This window comes from Centroberyx affinis, unplaced genomic scaffold (genome assembly GCF_046629955.1).
Source record: "Centroberyx affinis isolate AG114_WGS23_722 - 3 ecotype Tasmania unplaced genomic scaffold, CSIRO-AGI_Caff_v1 ptg002607l_1, whole genome shotgun sequence".
Classification (NCBI taxonomy): domain Eukaryota; kingdom Metazoa; phylum Chordata; class Actinopteri; order Beryciformes; family Berycidae; genus Centroberyx; species Centroberyx affinis.
Window position 1 is genome coordinate 685836 of NW_027280806.1, and position 19901 is coordinate 705736.

Here is a 19901-nt window from a genome sequence, read left to right on the forward strand (position 1 = left end):
CTCTCTGTTAGCCCCCCCCCCTCTTCTTCTCCCCATGTCGTTTGGGCATCCCTCCTTCCTTTCCTCTTCTTGTTAAAGCGTCTCCGCTCTGCTTGGACGGTGGCTGCATCGATGCAAAATGGGTTGTGGCAATTCCTCAGCCACCAGCACCTCAGGAGGGGGTGAGTGTTCCAAAACATCTGTGTGCATTTCTGTGTGTGTGTGTGTGTGTGTGTGTGTGAGGGGGAGAGAGAGTTGCCACTGTAAATGCACCAAGGAGAGAGGTTGTTTTGAATGTAAATGACGTGTATCAGGGTTACCCTTTCATTCAATGAATGTTCGTATTATGTGTCTATGTGTGTGTACACTATCTGTGTATGTTTGTGTGTATGTGTGTGTGTGTGGGAATGATTCATGTATACACGGACAGTACAGTATATCATCATGTATATTTCTGTCTCGAAATGAGTGTAAATGGGATTTGTTTTTTTCCTGTGTTCAGCAGTTTGCTGCATATTGGTCTCTACTCTGATGTGTGTGTTTGTTTGTGTGTGTGTATGTGTGTGTGTATGTGTGTGTGTGTGTGTGTGTGTGTGTGTGTGTGTGTGTGTGTGTGTGCGTGTGCGTGCGTGCGGTGGTGTCCAGAAGGGATGGCTGGTGGGTCGGTTATAGAGGGTCTCTTGGATTGTACTCTGACCCTTTGTAACTAGGAGACAACACAGTGACCACAGGAATTTACTGACTTTAAGCCTCTATGTCTGCGAAGACACAAAAGCGAATCCTCCATAGGGCTTGTTTATCGGTTTGTGTGAGCGTGTCTACATTTTAGCAGGTTTTTGCTGTGGTTTCCATGGATCTTGTGGATGAAAGACAAGCAGGAGTTTCAGTGACATTCACCCGTCTTTGTCTCTGCACTTGAATGATGCTGGTTGTGCTTGTAACTAGGCTCCTCTCCTTTGAAATACTCCTTCAATGGCATGGATTCATTCATAAAGCCTGGAGGATACATTTCAATGGAGGAAAGATCTTAAGGTCTTATTTATGCTTATTCAGTGTCAATGCCTTATTGTGGATTGTCTTCTAAAAGCACATCACTCTCAGTTGATCAGAGGAAGCTGGTACAGGTATTGTATCGCTTGGACCGATACAGTACCTGCTTTAAATTATACTGAGCAAATCAGTAAAATGAAGGTAATAATTAGATTGAAGTATCTGCAGGATTACCTCACCACCACTGCCCATTAAAGCAATGTTTTGTGTGTGTGTGAGTGTAAATGTGTGTGTGCCTGTGTGTGCCTAATCAGTGCCAGCCAGGCATGTTCCTTGTTTAACAGAGCCACAGAGAGCTAATGGGAAAAGCGACCCAGTGTTGTGTTTGCTCTGAATTTGCTCTAGTTTGAGGTTACATCGCCTGTAAACGACATCTGTAGTGCTTGAGTTTGTTGCAGGTATGGCTTTTATGTCCTACGAGGGAAAGAAACTGTGTTTATTTATGTGCGGCAGACCTTATGCTCCATTTTTCTGCTCCTTCTTAGAGGTCAGAATTGAGCTCAGTGACAAGGACACGTGACACCCTGTCATTTTGACAAACGTGGAGTAGTGGCTGCGCTCATTTGTTCATGCCACTTGACACCAGGCCAGAGCCAAAGGACACCATTGCCATCACGCTTCTTTCTGTTGATATTAGATTTCAACACCTCCTGAAATGTGAATTATCCCTCCAATCAGAGATATAATATTCACGTGTGTATTTTTAAGTAATCTATCCTCAGTTTTCAGATGGGCCTATTCTGTGAGAAGCAAAGTGAGTTCCTTGCTTCCATGCAACAACCAACTCATAACCATAACCAAAGTCATTTAGCAAGCCATATTGTTGAGTCACGCCAGAATTTTTCAATTTCCCGCTGTTGTCTTACCGAACTCAAATGACCGCTTCAGTGCATTCTATATCAGACTGCTCATCCCTAGTCTTGTGCACCCAGATGTGCATCCTTGGATATGAATGAGCTTTTGTCAGGCCTCTGAATAGGCCCCTGTGTCATGTCAGCAGACTCAACCATTTGCTGTGCAAAGCCTTTCATTCCATTAACCAGGGTGAAATTCGCAGTATTTTCAGAGAAATGTAGATTCTCCGGTTTTACATTCTTACCTGTTATTCTTGGAGTTTTCTCTAGATACGCATCTCTCTTTATTTTTACTGATACAATCGGGTAAGACGTGAAAAACCATTGACCAGCAGAATTGAGGCATTTTGCTCCTTGCCATCATCAATGTGCTAAGTTTGAGGAGCTATAGAGGAAGTTAGACAATCTGCCGTTGTATCTATTATGATCTCATTTGAATTCAAATCACGTTTACTGGACTGCCTGTGGTCAAGCAAAGAATGAACTGTTGTAAATCCATAAAAGAAGCACCTGGCATGGGATGAGCAGAATGGATGTGACTGAGAGCTGTAACATGTGACACTGTGTGCTGTGTGTCACTCTACAGCATGACTGTTACTCTTCAGAGGAAAGTTGGAAGCATAGCTAAGATGTAGTCAATACCTGTTTGTTTGGAGAATATATAGTCATACTGAACAGACTGTATACATATTTCATGTCCTGCTACTGAACACAATGAGTCATACTCTACAAGAGTGTAATACTCATAGAGATATAACACTATGGTAATACCCAAGTTATTTAAGGTACAGTGTGTACTGTAGTTGGTCCATCTTTCCTCATCAGAATTTTGTTTACTGCATGCAAGACATTTTGAATGGACTATATCTGGCAGGTAAAAAATATACTATCCTATATGGACCATTTAGCTATCGCGATTTTTGGCTGCTGTACATTCAGACCACAACAATTGACGGTCTACATGTATTACCTGCCCTTGCCCCACATGTCCATGTCAGGACCGCTCTGCACACCGCTGAGATTGTGATTAGGACCAAGAGAGGACAATAGAAATCAGCCAGGTGGGTCATGAAGTGCTCTCCAAGGCTGCCCACTCACCCCCCACCAAATCACTGCCGGCCACGAGCCCACCGCTTCCTTTTCATCCCTCAGAGCAATTAAAGGAGTGTTTACAGTGGTATTTTAAGTGCCGGCCATTAAGCTACGCTCGCCTCATTGATTCCTGCGACATGTTCCAAAAGAGCGGGCGGGGAGCTGTTAGATAAGTCAAAGAGTTGTGTTGAAGTGTGATGTGTTTCATGGCATTTTTGGCAGCACCACTCTCATACAGTATAGTGGCGTGTGATTTGTGTGTTCTCCCAAGCTCTCTGCCTTTCATTATGAGGTTTGGTTGTGTTTATTTGGGTGTGTGTGTGTGTGTGTGTGTGTGTGTGTATATACATGTGGGTGTGGGTGTGGGTGTGTGTGTGCGGTTCACATCTCATGGCTATCAAATGATGGCTTTTGAATGAAACTGTTGTAAACTATTGGTCCATGTTTTTATAAAACACACTGGATAAATTGTTACTATGAGGCTTTAGCATAACTCCTTAAATGCCCTTCTTTTTCAAAATGGTATCTAGAGGTGATTCTGCTGAAGAGAAATGAGATTGTGTCTTTTTTTCTTTTCATCTGTTTTCAGGACCAGCAGAAGCCTCCAAAGATGTGTAAGTACATCAGTCATTTTCTAACTATTTAACATTTAAGAAATCTCCAGGAAATACAATAGATTCTTATCTAAAAATTCTTTAGAAGCATATTAGATGCTTTTAGTTAAGCAGTTTTGTATACACTGCTGTGTATAAAATGTGTGTAGTATTCAGTTTCCTCTGACCTTTTTAATTTACTCTTTACTCAATGGTTTACTATAATATCACACAGGAACTGAAGACATTAAACTGTATGTCTCTTTAACACATTTCTTTTTTTTTTTGTTTTACCTATATAAACCTTTGTCAGTCAATTTTAGTTTTTTTTTGTTTGAATTATGTAATGTGCCTTTTACATGCATTTAACATGAAAATAACAGCTGTAGAATTTAGATTTCTTGGAAACATTACTGTACTCCAAGACAACTATATTTTGTTGTTTATATTGTAGGCCAACTATGTTTAGCTGTTTGGAAGAGAGGTTGTTAAAAGATTTATCTTTCACCTGCAAATCTTGCTGCAACAGTCTACCATTGTCAGCCCATTTCCATAATTGATAGGCTCTAGAAAGATTGGGATTTTAAAGAGACAGATTTAGGACTTAAGACAACAATATTTAAATTTACTGGAAATATTTCAGCCTTAATACGCATCCATATGACCTCATGAATAGTCATCCATCAATATTGACTGTCACAGTTATCTGTGAATACAGAAAAATTCTAAATTTTCTTGGAAAACTTAGAAAAAAACCCACACTATTAACATACTTTACACACTTTGTTTCATAATTGAGTGTGGAAATAAAAATTCTGTGCGTCCATGGGGACTACAGATGCCTGGCAGGCTAGTGTTGAAGTTGGGCTGTTAATGAACTCTAATGGAGGTAAAACAAGTAAAGCACTGAAAAATATATTAATTTGGAAATGAATTACATTTTCAGTAGTGCCACACAGTTATTATGTTGAGATGAGATACAATGATTATGCCTTATAAACTTTGGTTTTTTTTATGGGATTTAGTTGTGTGTGGACATGCATACATATAACTGAAATACATAGAGCACAGGTGTTTGTGTTTGGAGTGTGTGTTTGTGTGTGTGTGTGTGTGTGTGTGTGTGTGTGTGTTTGTGTGTGACCAAAAAAAATGAATAGATATTTAAGCATGCTCAAGCAAGTCTTTCCTTTTGTCAAGCCAAAAATTAATTTGCCAAAAAAATTCTTTTGAATTTGTAAAAAGCGACAAAGCAAACCCTCTAGTTTTTCTGTCACAACTGGCATGCAGAGGACAGGTTGTCCTTTGCCATTCAATGTGCGTTTATCAAAACGTGGGGAGGGGCAGCATTTCCAAAGCACTTCCTGGAATCAGTGAGTGAGTGAGTGTGTGTGTGTGTGTGTGTGTGTGTGTGTGTGTGTGTGCTCCTTGATAACCATCTGAGCAGCCTTAGTGTTCAGTAGGACCCATGAGAGCTGACAGCAGCAGCATACTGGCTCACTAAAGCTAATCACAGCTTCCTAGGACCGTATACTGTGCAGCAAAACATCACTCACACACAGACACACACAGACACACACACACACACACAGACACACACACACACACACACACACACAAAACAGATCAGGTCAAACATTACGTTAACCTGGAATTGCACTACAATGCCCTTTACACATTCGTTTCTCTCTGATTGCCTCTTGTGTGGAGTAGAGAAAAGGCTAACATGAAAACAGTCCGGTTTACCACACCAATATTTAGTCAAATCTACATACAAGTCAGACAATACCCCATGCTGAAACCACACTGCAAAAATGGCCAGTTTTACAAGTCATTTGATCTGGTATTAAATTCATATCTTTCTGAGAACAAGCCAACATGGTGAGATAAATCTAAAATGGTTTCACTTGGTTCACTTGGTTTCAAAAATATTCTTGAAACAAGATGATTTGCATTGGAAGCAAGTGAAATTATCACACCCCAGTGGCACATTTTTTTCAGGTTTCAAGAAAAATAAGACTTTTTTTTACAGTGCCTATCCATCCCTTGCAGGAATAAGCCCTTCATGTCCCTTAGTGTGTTTGAGTGGTGAACCTTTATATGCACCATAGAGCTGACCTGACCTGTGCTTCTTCTCTCAACCAGGACAGAAGATCCTTCGCCAGACGATGAGAAAAGAAGGTACATTGTTAGTGTACTCTCAATTATTTTCTGCATTTATTATTTAGATTTTAGTTTTCTTACAATGTTGCAAAATGGCACATCGGATTAACACTGATGTTCCATTTGCGTAATTACAAAATCCTGTTGTCAGCCTATAACTTGTAGCAATATTACTGAATATATGAATGTTTATTGTCATTCTATGTAATATCAATAGATGTACTTAATAGGATAATTAGTTGGTACACAAATAGGGAGCTGAAGTCAATGTTATTTCCAATATAAATCTCAAATTTAAAACTATGATTCTTAAACTACATTTCTACAAGTTTCAAAAACAACCAGATTTTAAATGAAACAAAGCATTTTAAATAGGGAAAATTACTTGTCATCTGCATGTACCAAGTCCCTCAGTGTAATGTCTATTAGGATTTATGGTAGCATGGTTGATGCTATTACAGCAGAGGTGGATAATGAGCTAGCTCTTTGCTGCTCCTTCCATTTGTCCCTATAGCTTAGGGCCAAAACCTTCCTTCATCCACAGAGATCACATTACACCGCTGGTTCCCGACCTTTTTAATGTCACGGCTCATTTTCACAAGACACAAAAATTTCAAGATAAAAATTCCAAGGCATGCCTGATTCTCAAATGCCTAACAATATCACAAAAAGCCTAATACGATGCGAAAAGCGTAGTATCATCCAAAAGTAGTGGGAAAAATAGCTGCTGTATCACCAAAAAGAGAAATTGCATTCAATTTGAGTGGGGAAATGTGTGTTCATTGTCTGATTTCATAATATTTTTGTTTGTTTTGATTTTCCTGACATTTGAGCAAAGTTTTAAAGTCACACCTGAGGTTAGCTGAGAATCACTGCAATATAATGTGTTATATAATACATCCGTTTCAACCCCTATTTTGCCTTTAACTGCTATATTGTTTAGTGAAAGAAACATTCTGTTCTATTCTATTTTATTCTATTCTATTCTATTCTCAGGAACTATGGTGGCGTATACGTGGGTCTACCAGCAGATCTGACCACTGTGGCTGCTAGTCAGTCCAAGTCCACACGAAAAGGTAAATGTCTGTAATACACATCACTCTGGATACTTTCATTGTCAGTAAAAAATGACAATGGGGGCAATGGCAGCATGACAAACTGCAGGCTGGAACGAGGCGGTGCCTCTGACACTGCGGATCATTTCGTAGTCGAGCAGCTGCAGGTTAGGGCACAGAGAGAAATTATTGTTATTCCTGTGGAGTGGTGGAGCCACTGTCCATGTGGCCCGCAGCGTCTTTGGTTTTATTTGACCTTTATTTCAGTTTGGAAATCTTAGTGAGAAACATTCCCTTTACTCTGATAGTTACTCATAGCGATGGCCTCCTAGACACAGACAAAACATAGTCCCCAACAATTAGTCTGTGTTATGAACACAGGTGGGACCCAAGTGCAGGACACAGACAGGGTGGTAAGGGTAAGGAAAAGGTTTATTGTAAGGGAGGATCTGGATGAGGGGCTGATGGCAGGGAACGGGAATCCGGTGGCTGCAAGGGGGAGTGATGGTGAGGAGGAGCGGGGCTTGGCATGAGCGTGGGATGAGGGGAAGCGTGGCAGGCAGGGGTAGCTTGGAGGCTAGCAGGTGGTTGGCAGGCAGGCAGGGAGACTAGCAGGAAGACAGGCAGGCGGGTGATGGTCCACTGTGGTTGAAACAACAATCTGGCGACGAATGGTTGATATATACTGCAGGCTGATGGGCTGATGAGAGGTAGGTGAGCAGACTGGGAGAGGTGATGAGCCGATTGCAGACAGGTGTGCAGGATGAGCAGAGCCAGGAGCCAGGAGAACGAGGAAGGGAGACCACGCCCACGCCAATACACACACAAACAAAACATAGATCGAGAGATAGACAGACAGTAACACTGGGGAATCTTCTAGGGGTACAGCTACGGCTGTAACAGTCAGACCATGGCGAGTTCCCATTACCAATCCTAAAAGGGCTATTCTTTCCTCACTAATCCATTTTGTTACATGTTTACTGACATCTAGAATAGCCTTATTGATTCTCCCTCATCCCTTAATTGTGTGCCAATACAATATCCATTGGCAATGGACTGCAGTATAAAGCACTGATGATGTAATGTGACCACTACCTTGCTGTAGTTTCTTCTATTCATGTCAGTCATTGTGCTCATCAAGGTCAGTCATAAAAGTGAATTGACTAGTTTTCTCATACTCCGGCACAACATTTAATGCACTCTTATTGTGTGTGTTGTTTTTTTGTTTTTTTCCACAGAGGTCTTTGAAATACCACTGGATGGAGTGTGTGGGTGTTTTTGAGTACAGATACACTCTTGACTTTCAGGGACACAGTAACTCAGGGATTTTGGTAAATAATTATCATATAAATATCTGAGTGCTGATTCTCTCTCTCTCTCTTTCCTCTCTTGCAGACTAGCAGCTATCGAAAGGAGCACTTAACGCAGGTATTCTACACTCAAGTCCCTGCTTTTCAGCTCTTCACATCGCCTGCTCAAAACTGCACTCATTAATAAGTCATCGTTATGCTATGTTGCTATCTTCTGAATGAATGAATGGAAGCAGTTATCAGAACGTAGATGAGAGCTACTGACCTGTGTCTGACTCCTTGCCTTGACAGGATTCTGCATATTCACTCACCTAGAGACACTCACATTCTGAGCAGAGAGTATGCGCTCCGATTCTGGCTCACCACGCACTGGATAAAGTCTCAGGCTTTAACACTCTCATTGAACAAAGATGTGGACAGCTTGCCGGGGCTCTGAGGACACCGCCTCAGGGTGGCATGGGTGGCACAGGGACATAGGGACACACAGCGGAGGTCTGCATATGACATCCATCATCACCCTTCACATTGCGAAGAGACGGGCATCGAAGCGGACAAGTGCCCACCTTGGGACTGGCAGCTGTGGGCAGCGGCGGCGGGCATTGTGACAGCCATCTTGGCTTCTAGGTCAAAGTACCGGAGCTTTTTTTTTCTCTCTTTCTCAGGAGGAGACAGGAGGCCCAGCCAGCTACCGTCTGGGACTCGCACACATTCCCGACAGCCCTCTGCAATAATAATCACTGTTCAACTGTTCAGCTATTTCTCTAAGACAGCATCAATGATTCATCGTGTGGTGGTTGGGTGACAGACGGAGAGAGAGAGAGAGAGCGAGAGAGAGAGACAGAGAGTGAGAGAGACAGAAACAAATCAAAGTTTCACCGCCACTCAACAGAACGCAGCACAGCCAATGTATTTCATTCTTATTTTTCCATTATATATCGCACTGTTATTGAAAAGAGCGCTGATTTCAGGGGATTTCCACGTTCCTGGTGCTGCAAAGGAACGATTTGAAGACAGCCCTGATTTTAATGATGGGTCTGATGCTACTAGTAATGATGGGTTAAATCAAGGGGATCTTAACTAGCATCTCCCAGTGTCCTGTGTGCGTCAGCCAGGTCGTGTCTAGTGAAAGAGAGGTGTTGTCACTTAACTTCCTGCCCCAGACTGATTACATAATGTCAGCATATGACTCATGATACTTAGAGGATCTGTCTCTCTCTCTCTCACACACACACACACACACACACACACTCTCTCTCTCTCTCTCTCTCTCTCTCTCTCTCTCTCTCCAATGTGCTGTTTTCCCCTGAAGAGCTCTGATTCTAAAAAATCTTATATTTAGCAATCGCTCCATGTACTCCAGAATGTTAGCAGTGCTTCTGGGTAACCCACATAGCTCTTACAATATTTTTCAAGGCTTTCAGAATCAAAATGTCCACACATTTTATTTTCTCCTTTTTTTTTTTTTTTATACAAATGTAAGTCAAGTTCAATTCATGATATATCCCACAAGATATGCTATTTCTAACCTGTGAGGCAAAAAAAACCTGTTTTTCAAAATCGAAATTATATTCAGCTGAAAAATCAAGAGAGAAGGAAAAGGGTACATCGGTTTTCCCTCCTGGTACAGTTTATTACACTGCTTTGTAACGGCTGGGTTATCTTACCTGCACTGATTTTATTACATTCTATTTTATACGTTGTGTATCACAGAGTACACTTTATTGTGAATGTGGTTCTACTGTATATAATCCTTGACAACACTTTCCAAACACCACGGTGTCCCCAGAAGGAGCATAATACAGCTGGGTGGGCATTAGGGGCCAAGGTCATTTGTCAGCCAGGCTCTTGACAGTTTCCTCCTCTAATGAATGTACAGCATCCTCCACTCACCGGGACCCCAGAGGGGGGTGGAAGTAGGCCAACCTCACACACTTGAGATTCAAGAGATGTTCTTTCCACACTACACAAAACGCTTCATACTGCTGTGTGTAGCCTGCACCGCTCTCTCCCTGCCTCGACTGACCCATCATATAAAATAGGGATTTCCGCCATGCCTACTCGTAAACACAAGCCAACTGTTTTTGCAGTTTATGTCTGTTTTCTGTGAAATTCAATATGGCCCCAGGTAGCTACCAAGCTCTGTTGCTGGTTATCAGTCACATCGATACCGAGGGATTTCATGTGGTGTCTTTATTTGCAAGACATTCGTCAGTTCGCATTGTTGCAGCATTTACAGTATTTACCCATGGTAGAGGTAGTATATACTGCAGATGTACATTGCTGGAAAAAAGAGCTACTTTATATACTGTGTATTTTACAGCGTATTGTATAAAGAGCTCCAGTGCGCCTAGTGCCACATCGCAGATTTGATCAGACCCCAGCCTGAGACAATATATTTTCGGTGTCCCTTTTCCTTGACGTCTACATTTCCTCTTCTCCGCTGCTTCAGTTTCACTGCGTCAGTCCCTACTAGAGGCCTTTTGGCTTTTACAGCGTGTCGTGCCCCCTGTCTCTCCCTCTTCTATCAGCCCTGCTTTGCCCTTTATGGTTGCTCCTCCTGTATACGATGAATGTCATTGCCTTTGCCCTGTTCAATTAGTCTAACGGGGGAGAGGGGACAGAATGTGGATGAGTAACACGGTTTGAAGTGAAGTCTTCTGCATTGAAAAGCTGCTGTAGCACATCATGGGGTGGTTCTGAAGCCGGGGCAGTGCAGCATGCTGTTTGAATGTAGTGGGGGTGGGGTGTCCTTGGAGAACTGACATACTTCCTGTTAATATTTGGATATATGAGACCCCTCAGGTTTTGTGGCGCTGAGAATGATGAGAACCACTTGAGGTCAAAGCGGGTGTGAATTGTTTTATTTATTTACATGCCTATTTACACACTGGAAAAAGGACTGGAGTGTTCATTTGATATACCACAGATGTCTTTATATGCTGTTGACCGCTGTACATGATTGCCCATATGATGTTATGATTAAAGAGGTAATGACTGAGGTGATTGGGTTGTTCAGTGATGTTCCCCACTGAGAGTCGCTTTTTACAGGCTCTCTCTCTCTCTCTCTCTCTCTCTCTCTCTCTCTCTCCTGCTGTTTCTCTTTCACACATATTGTTTCTCTTTCCCAAATACACACACACACACACACACACACACACACACACACACACACACACAAATTACCTGCTCATCATAAATGTCCATGCACTACCCAAACACCCAGTCAAAATCATGTAATTCATCAGTGATGCTGACATGAGGAAAAAAAAACACTTGTCTGCCTCTGTGCTACTCATCCATGGTCATCTAAGTCAACTATTTATGATTAAAGACTTTTATATTGTCCACGCACAGCTGTGGTTATTGATTGTGGTCTTCTGTGAAATATATCTGCCTTGTGCAATCAATAGGCTGTGACTTGGGGGGATTACATGTGTTCTTAGTGGTGTTACAGACAGACTACCTGAGAAAATCGAGTGAGGATCACTGAGAAGAACATTTGTCATTATTGAACCAGGGCCCTTGTGCAGTTCGCCTGCAACATGATCAATCACAGCTCCCGTCTCAGTAATTGACTGTGTGGGGAGTGTATGGAAGGAGAGGGAAGGAGGAGCAGGGGGAGGTGGGGGAGATGTAGAATTAACTCTTCTCTTTTCTCTGAACTCGGAACGGCATTGGTTGCCATGGAGTGAGTCGCTCCAGTGCTCCCCCATCATGCAGTTATGCAGCAGCCCTAGCTAAGGACACTGTAAAAAATAATAATAAGCTATTCATGTCACAGTGAGAAAGATGGAATGGACTGCTAGAGCTTTCTTAATAAGTCATCAAGGGACAGAGAGCAGGATATGGCTGTAGAGATTCATAGTAGACATTCATACTACATCCACATATCAACAGAAAACTAGTGAGTGGATGGTGATCCTACATTACTCTGTGTATTGTCATTTCAAATGAAGGTGGGACACGAGTGTTATTTCCTCAATGTGGGACACACACAGAGACTCACTACCCTAACTTCCATTTAAAGTCTCACACCTCCCCTTCTCTCTATACTGTATAACCACATGACTTGCAACTTTGTTTAGCCAAAGAAGCCAAATGTACTTAACTATTATGCTATATCAAGTGTTGCAGTATGAAATATCCTACTCAATAGCATTGCCCACATACAGTCAGTATAAACCAAACCAATGAAATGTAATCTTAAAAAACAAAACCAAGTTTCCATAACACAGAGGCTTATTCACCTGTGATAATGAGTAAAGCGAGTGGTGCTTTTTGCATTGGGCACTGATAGAGATCTGTCTGTGTATGAGCTGTGAGGGCTACGTGATGGAGAACACGTCCTTAATCACATCATCTGTGCATCTGGCCCTCCACCGCATCCCAGCTGCTCTTTCTCCAGCTGAAATCTCCAGTCAACACCGGCGTTTTCCCCTGCTCTGCTCCACTCTTCCTTATCATCTCAGCTGCACCTGAAACCTGAGTTCACTGAAAATATTCCCACCCTGGTGTGAGATAAAAGAGATAGAAGGTCATTAGGAAATTCTCAGCCTTTATTTAAGCAGGTAGGTTTACTGAGAAGGCATTCTTATTTACAGCAACAGTCTGCGGAAGTTGTTGCGTTCACACACTCATACAGTATGTGTGAGCTGCCCAGTCAGTTATTCAGGGAGGAGAGAGCATTACTCATTCACTTCAATAACCCTCAGGCTACTGCCGCTCCAAAACAAGCACAAGAGCAAAAAACAATATGCATTGGCTGTGGTACTAAACAATCCAGCTCCAGGCATTATATGCATCGTGTCCAGATGGCATGTAATAGAAACAATAAAGACAATCACATAATTGTGGGTCCATTAGACCTACAGCACAGCATGTATAAAGGATAAGCTCCCCTCATAAAGTTTTACTTGTAACTCCATGTGTTACCAATAGGTGACACTGCAGTACAACCCAAGCAACTAGCCTGGAGCCAACAGGACATAAAAATACCACATATTTGGTTGATGTCTACATTCCGTCCCTGTTATCCATGAAAAGTGAGAAGCATGGCCTTCTCCTGCCCCCAAGGCCTCTGTGTCGATGTCTACAAGCCAGTGATACAATGGCTAAAGCTAGCCAGCAGCTCTCTCGCCTCTCCAGTTGACTAGTGAAGCCAGGGGAAGCACTAATCTTTGGCGCCAGAGTTGCTAATCTAGCCCAATGACTCTAACAGGGTGCTAATCACTGTTTTGGTGGAAAAACCTTGCCAGCTTTTCCATGGCAATCAGGCCACTTAGAGGCCCCCGTGCAATGAGAGCTTACTCTGATGAGTTTACAGCCCGTGTCAAGCTCAATCAAGGACACCATTTTATGGTTTTCACAATAACGAGACTGAAACCTGAAAATGGATGTTTGCGTGCCCAAAGTTCCTCGTAATGACTTATCTGGGCTTTTACCCTAGTGCTGAGAAAAAGGGGAGGGGAGGGATTGGTTGGCAACAAAGAGTACATTTACAGAAATATTTATAGAAATATCCGCCACTTTGATTCAGTTTTTGCTATTTGAAATCTGTTTTCATGCCTTAAACTCTCATCTAATGTTCCAACTAAGTAATCAAATGGAAATGGCTAGGAGTAGAGCACAGAAAAGCCTAGCTACCTATCCATGATAAAATACACCATATAATTTCACTGATACACCAAGGTGTGAGTGTTGCTGCCTGTAAGCCTTGCATTATTTCACGCTCAAGTGTTGAATCCACAGAGTTTTGTTCCTTTCCTTCTGGATCTCACAAAATTATGCCTCCCCCACATCCGTGAGGGACAGACTAAATTAACATGACCAATGAGGTTAATAAATATCATGCATTCTTCCCTTATGCAATCTTCCCCTGGTGCAGAGCGGTGGAAGAGCGGTGATGTAAGCGTGTGTGATCCCTCTGCCCTGCATCCAAGGCCTGTCCTGTCCAGACATCACAGACTGTAGCGAACGAACAGTACAGTACTGCTTGTGTTCTCACAGCATGTCAGCCTGAATGTCAAGGCCTCCTTCCTCAGCAGACTCCCTACTGTCATTCAAATTAAGTCTGAGGGCTCGGAGGAGTCGGAGGACACACGATACAGTCGTCCCGTTGAACTGAATTTGACATGTAATGCCAGGTCAGTCAGTTCAGTAAATTCTCCCCGGTCCTGCGCTGTGGCCTCCCACTTGGCCTGGACCAAAATGTGGCACCCCAGACCTAAGGGGAGCCCCTGTCGGCTGTGGCGGCTCCGCTTTACTCTTGGCTTCGCCGTGCATGTGCTTCCAATTACAGACAAAGGAGAGGCGGTCCTGTGCAGCATGTGGTTCCGTTTAGAGCAGGTGAAACAATGTAGGAAAATAGATCCGTCATCCGTCGCATTCCAGAGGCCAGTGAGAAACGGCGCTAAATCATAGCAAAGCTAATCCTGAGAGGAACGGGTGGGGGAGAGGCAGTTGAGGGTCCTGTCGGCATCTTTAACAGGGGCCCGCCATCGGTCCCTGTGCAGGACTTCAAAGCATTACAGGGACCTGATAGCAACACCCCCCCCCCCCCCCCCCCCCCCCCCCCACCTCTCTCTCTTTCTCCCTCAGTGTCATTTTAGATTGTTATTGTTTTCCCCAATCCCCCAATATTTCTCTGAAGCACTGGCTCTTCTCTCTCTGACCTCCTGTCTCTCAGGTCCCCAGGTGTTCCTGCTCTAAACATCTGAGGAAATATTTAATTTGATTTGAGGCCAGACAAGGTTGTGGAGTCAGTATTGTGGGGGAGAAAAGGAATGTTATTGAGCGTCCTATATATGCAGCAGCAGCACCAGAGGCTCAGCAGCCGATTTTATCAGACCGCTAACCCAGCCCTCTGACTCCATCTGCCCTTCACGTGAGCTCTTGGTTGGGGCCTGGAAGGCTTGCCTCTTTTCAGCATGTGGTTATAGTCAGTTCATGCAGCCACTCTACTCTATTGGAAAGAATGTAAGTTAATATAGCATGCGGGATCTGGACATCTCGCTCTCATTTGCCTTTTATAGCCCATAGGAGCGGAGGCATAGCGTGTGTTCCAAGCTGTAAATCAGTGGATGTTCGCCGTCCCACCACTTTACAGGAGGGGCTTTAGGCCTCAGCTAGGCCACGGACCAGCAGCACCCAGTAAAGCTCTCACGTGCAGAATGAAAGGAAGAGGAGATGAAAGAAAACTAGACATATTTTTAGCATGGGCAGACGCCCATTGAGTGTCAACTGGACTCAGGGCTAACAAGGGCCTGAGCCGGTGATTACTGCACTGCTAACACTGTTTGAGGGGGCATAACTTTTTCCGTATGCTTCCACCAGTGCCCACGTTCTGGGAAATAATACAAAGGTATAGAGTCCAGAGTGGCTGAAGGAGACCCGTGCCAAAACCAACCCAATCGCATTGTTAAAAATGTGGCAGTTTCCAGCAGCCTCATAAGGCATGTGCTATGATCACCTCCATCTCCACTTCCCGCTCTTAGATTCCAGGGTCTGGTCCAGGTTTCTTTTGTATTTATGCAAAACCAGAAATTAAAGTTATCATTAATTTCTTCTACAGTCTATTTTCATTTTAAGCTAATGAGCAGGAGGAATGTTCTCTTTTCCCTCTCAAAATAAGGCAGATTCTTTTTTTTTTCTGATCTTTTTCTGGCTCCACAAATCCGGCATCTTTTTTTTTTTTTTTTTTTTTTTGACATTTTCATTTAATTTCAAAATGGGCAAGAGCTCAAAAAATAGAAACGGCATTAGAGGTATTATTCTGAAATGTGTTTTTACAAGCTCATGAATTGCAGTGCACTTTGATTGCTGATTGTAGTTAATATCAGGAAACAGAAGATTGCAGTCCATTAGGCTTATGTCCCAGCACTGATTGTACCAACTCTCTGTGCCTCTCTCTTTTCTACCCCTCCACTGCCCCTCTTTTCTCTTCCATCTCAATTTGGGTCACTCACTCTCTCTCACATTCTGTTACATTTATTTTCTGTTAAACCACACAGTGTCACAGATGCAGTGACTGACAGCCGTGGGTCACAGTCCTCCGAAGGCTGTTCCAGCGGCTGGATTATCTTTGCTGCAGAGAGGGGAAAAGCTGAATGCTGATTTCATTTTGTTTGGAGACATGGGCCACAAAGCTCTCCCTGACAGCTTTACGGTGGACAGACACCATGCAGCTGGTCAGTGCCGGCCTCTCAGCACAGGAAGCCCTCAAATTCTCTGAATGATCCCTAATTATTGCAATGGTTTGGCGCACCCTCCATGCCCCCCTCTGTAACTCTCCCTTCCATGGCCCTCAGTTGTCCAGAGGGAGAGAGAGCGAGGGGGAGAGTCCCATTAAGGAGCTAATGAACCATACACTAGAATCTGATAGCAGGTGAACCCATAATCAGTGCAGTGCTAGCAGCCTCTGGGTACAATTCCTTCTCAGTGAACAATTAACCCGGCAATAAATCACCCCACAGCTGCACCATCACATGGGGTCCAGTCCCCCTCTGCAGCCCTCTCTCTGGGATAGGGGTCGATGAGAGAGGGGATAGCACCCAGAGGTTGGGGTTACAGATGTAGTAACCCCAGCGCGTTTGAAGTCTGGGATGTTATGGTTGGTGTAGGAGGGAAGGGCCCCCCTGGAGAGGGTGTTTACGGTTTGGGATGAGAGACCTTAACGGTGTTTTAGATTAGACTTCTAATCCCTCTAATGAAGGCCAACTTTAGTGCTTCACTGTTGTGTAAACTGTCGTGCTTGTAATGCCCGTGCAGCAGTGACAGATCCAGCTCCCTGTCTTTCATCAGCAGAGTGGTTGCACACACCGCAACAGCTAATCAAGACAAGCTCCTGGGAGGGAATGTGTGAGTGGATGTGTGTGTGTGTGTGTGTGTGTGTGTGCGCGCACATGCATGCAATTATCTATCAGTGTTTAATGTGTGTGTGTATGTGTTTGTGGACACACGTGCGGGTGTGCGTATGTGCGCTCAGTCGCCGACGTTTAGTCTCTTCTTTGGTTATTTTTACACGGAAATGGAGTAGCACAAAATTTGGAAACGGCATGATTATGCTATTGTTCCGAGGAGAAATTCAATTGGCCCTTTTAAACGTTCAAGATGGCCTTGCTCAGTGTTCACTTCCCATTTCCTGAAAGCAGCCTTGATGTGTGTATAACCGCTATCACATCAACAGTCTCATGTTGAGATGTAGATGATTAGGCCACTCCATCAATTTGATGTTTACTTAATGTACTAATTTCAATCAGTACCCATCTGATTTTTCTTTGAGAGTCGTTGATAGAATGTTTCCTGCATTTGCGCAGATAGAAACACTAATGTAAGATCTGTAGATCATTTGCTTTTTTTCTAGATAATAATGGCTTTTAAACAGTACTTCACCTTACATGGTATTGACCAAAGTGAGTTTTTGAACTCTTTTGAGTCAAACAAAATAAATGTGAGGAACTTAGACACTTAGACTTTTTGTAGAGTAAATTTGGTGCCGAGGGGAAACACAAACAAAGGTACATTATCTCACCTTTTTTATGCAATTATTGGCATAGACTTTTAGTATAGCCACCCATTTCTCCAAAAAGCACCATTCATGAACAAACAAAAAGCAGCAATAAAACAGTTATATAAATGTACCTGGGACACTATACGATGTTTTACCCCACAGAGGAAGAGGAAAACAACACTCCTACACACACACACACACTGAGACAGCGAGGCCTCTCTCTCTAATTATGCTATTCTAAGAACCATAATGATCACTCTCTCTCTTTCACTCTCACTCTATAAAAACCATCCAGTGCATCGCTGTATAGCATGTTCTCCATCAGCCAGCCAACAAGGAACGCCACTCAGCCACAGAGGCTGGTGCCAAGCCACGACTGTCCTCCCCACATCCTCTCACCTCACCCCCACCCCCTCTTCCTCTCTTTCGTCACCCATATCTTCCCTTGAACGAAACCCACAGTCTCTACAAACACAACTGCCTGGCAACCCGCTATTCTCCTCTGTGCTGCAGGTCATTACGCCTGCTTGGGCCACGCTTGGTGTCGAATTTACAGGATAAAAAGAGGAATTCTAAACAAATGAGTGTCGCTGACAGATTTGGCCGCATTGGCTTTGTTTGGGGACAAAAGCTTTTTTTTTTTTGGTGGCTGGAGAAATTAGGGAGGTTATGTAAGATCAAAGATGCCAATCTGGCATGTGTGACTGCTGTGGCACTGAGGGTCACTGATTGAGCTGAGGACCTGTCAGCATGGAGGGAGTCAAAAAGGCACATTGTGTGTCCAGATGTTAACTAAACAAACCCTGCCTTACTTTTAAAAAAATATACTAGGCATATTACTTGCCAGTATGAGGAAGTAAAGGCATAAATTCTCCAAAGAAAAACCGAAGACCAGTTCTTGGTCGATACGCATTAGTTTTTAATATGTAGCCACTATAATAAAGGCTTTTTACATTTTTGTACCTGCAGACGCAGTGCCATGGATTTTGTTTGGGGAATTCATGTCTTTACTCCCTCATACGTACCTTACGTGACTGGCAAGGAATATCCCTAGTACTGTATATCGTTTAGGTATTGTTGTACCCACCAACCACAGACCACCAGTTTTTGCTGTCCTCTACTACCTCAGATCCAAGAAACGCTCCTTTCTTATTCTTTTTTCATCCTGCCTCACTTCTATCCAGGCATTGCACGTGTAGCTTTCTGCGTTAACCATTCACTCTTGTACAGTTTCTGTGAGTTTCATATTCTGGCCATAGGTTCATCCCTCTGTTACGTAAGTCAACCCAATGTCAGGTATTTTTGATTCACACTTACTTAGCATGTCCAGTATGGTCAGCTCATTATTTCCTCCTGCACAGCACCTGGGTCAGGGGTCCTGTTTGCTTTGGAGCTTAAGGAGGCCCAGAAGATTAGGCCTGGTCTGTGTTTAAAGTCTGCGGGGTCACAGAGGACGGTCACTGTGGTCGTGCCTCCACATCTAGGACTGCACAAGCTCACAGCACCTCATGGACAAAAGCTCTCCACCGCACCACTGCTGAATGAACTCTGACAGGGCCTGTAATCAGTAGGCATATATGAGATGTGTCTGAGACGGGTTGCTAGACAGTTGCCCTCCCCCGATGTAACCAACCAGACTTTGGGGTCACACAGACACACAGACATACAGACACACACACGCAGCCTGGCTTCCTGGCTGTGACTGTGGTCAAATTGGGAAGGGACAGGGTTAAAAATAGCATGCGGTGACGCTGGTATCTCATAATGACATCCTGGGTAGGCCAGAGGCCAGATCCGCTCACTGCTCGCTTCACTACACATCTGACATCGCCGTGAGGGAAATTCAGAGGGAAAAAAGTGCACCACTAGTCGAGAGGTATTCAGCGCTGGTGCTAAGTACAGGGTGGATTTCAGTGTACCGTTAGCATTCTTTTTTTCTGAGGCTGTTACCAGGGACGCAATGTGCCAGTACTGTGACCACACCCCTCTGAGAGAAAGCAGGGAAAAGACAACAGCTGCATGTCTTCACATACCTGTTGTCCATACAGGATGCTTTTTTCCTCTTCAGATTAGCAGCAGCTCAAGATAACAGCACACAGGTGGCAAATGTCCGTTTCATCTGTCAGCATAGGCCTAAGGTTGCCTTCAGGCTGCCTTTGATTCAAGTAGCCTTTCACAAATCTCCCACATCAATCTTCTCCTTGATGGAAAGCAAACATGCACCACTCTCAAAGTTTCAGACACAACGTGACCTGAGAGACAATTCAACAATTCTGAGGTTCTTCAACAACAAAAAAGGA

At 43.6% G+C, this 19901-nt stretch overlaps 1 protein-coding gene across 1 annotated transcript; it reads left to right on the top strand.

Annotated features, from left to right (window-relative positions):
- The first annotated feature begins 51 nt into the window (after positions 1 to 51).
- Positions 52 to 8640, top strand: LOC139657032 (overexpressed in colon carcinoma 1 protein). The gene is made up of 6 exons (XM_071534730.1): positions 52 to 161; positions 3565 to 3589; positions 5711 to 5746; positions 6725 to 6804; positions 8179 to 8211; positions 8385 to 8640. Exons 1-5 carry the CDS (start codon positions 119 to 121, stop codon positions 8181 to 8183), a joined length of 189 nt encoding a protein of 62 aa, XP_071390831.1. The 5' UTR covers positions 52 to 118; the 3' UTR covers positions 8184 to 8211; positions 8385 to 8640.
- Positions 8641 to 19901: the final 11261 nt, after the last annotated feature.

Coding starts and splice junctions, on each gene's coding strand:
- LOC139657032 (XM_071534730.1), top strand. CDS start 119: ATGGGTTGTGGCAATTCCTCAGCCACCAGCACCTCAGGAGGGG. Junction 3,590..5,710: donor GCAGAAGCCTCCAAAGATGT/GTAAGTACATCA, acceptor TCTCTCAACCAG/GACAGAAGATCCTTCGCCAG. Junction 5,747..6,724: donor CCAGACGATGAGAAAAGAAG/GTACATTGTTAG, acceptor TTCTATTCTCAG/GAACTATGGTGGCGTATACG.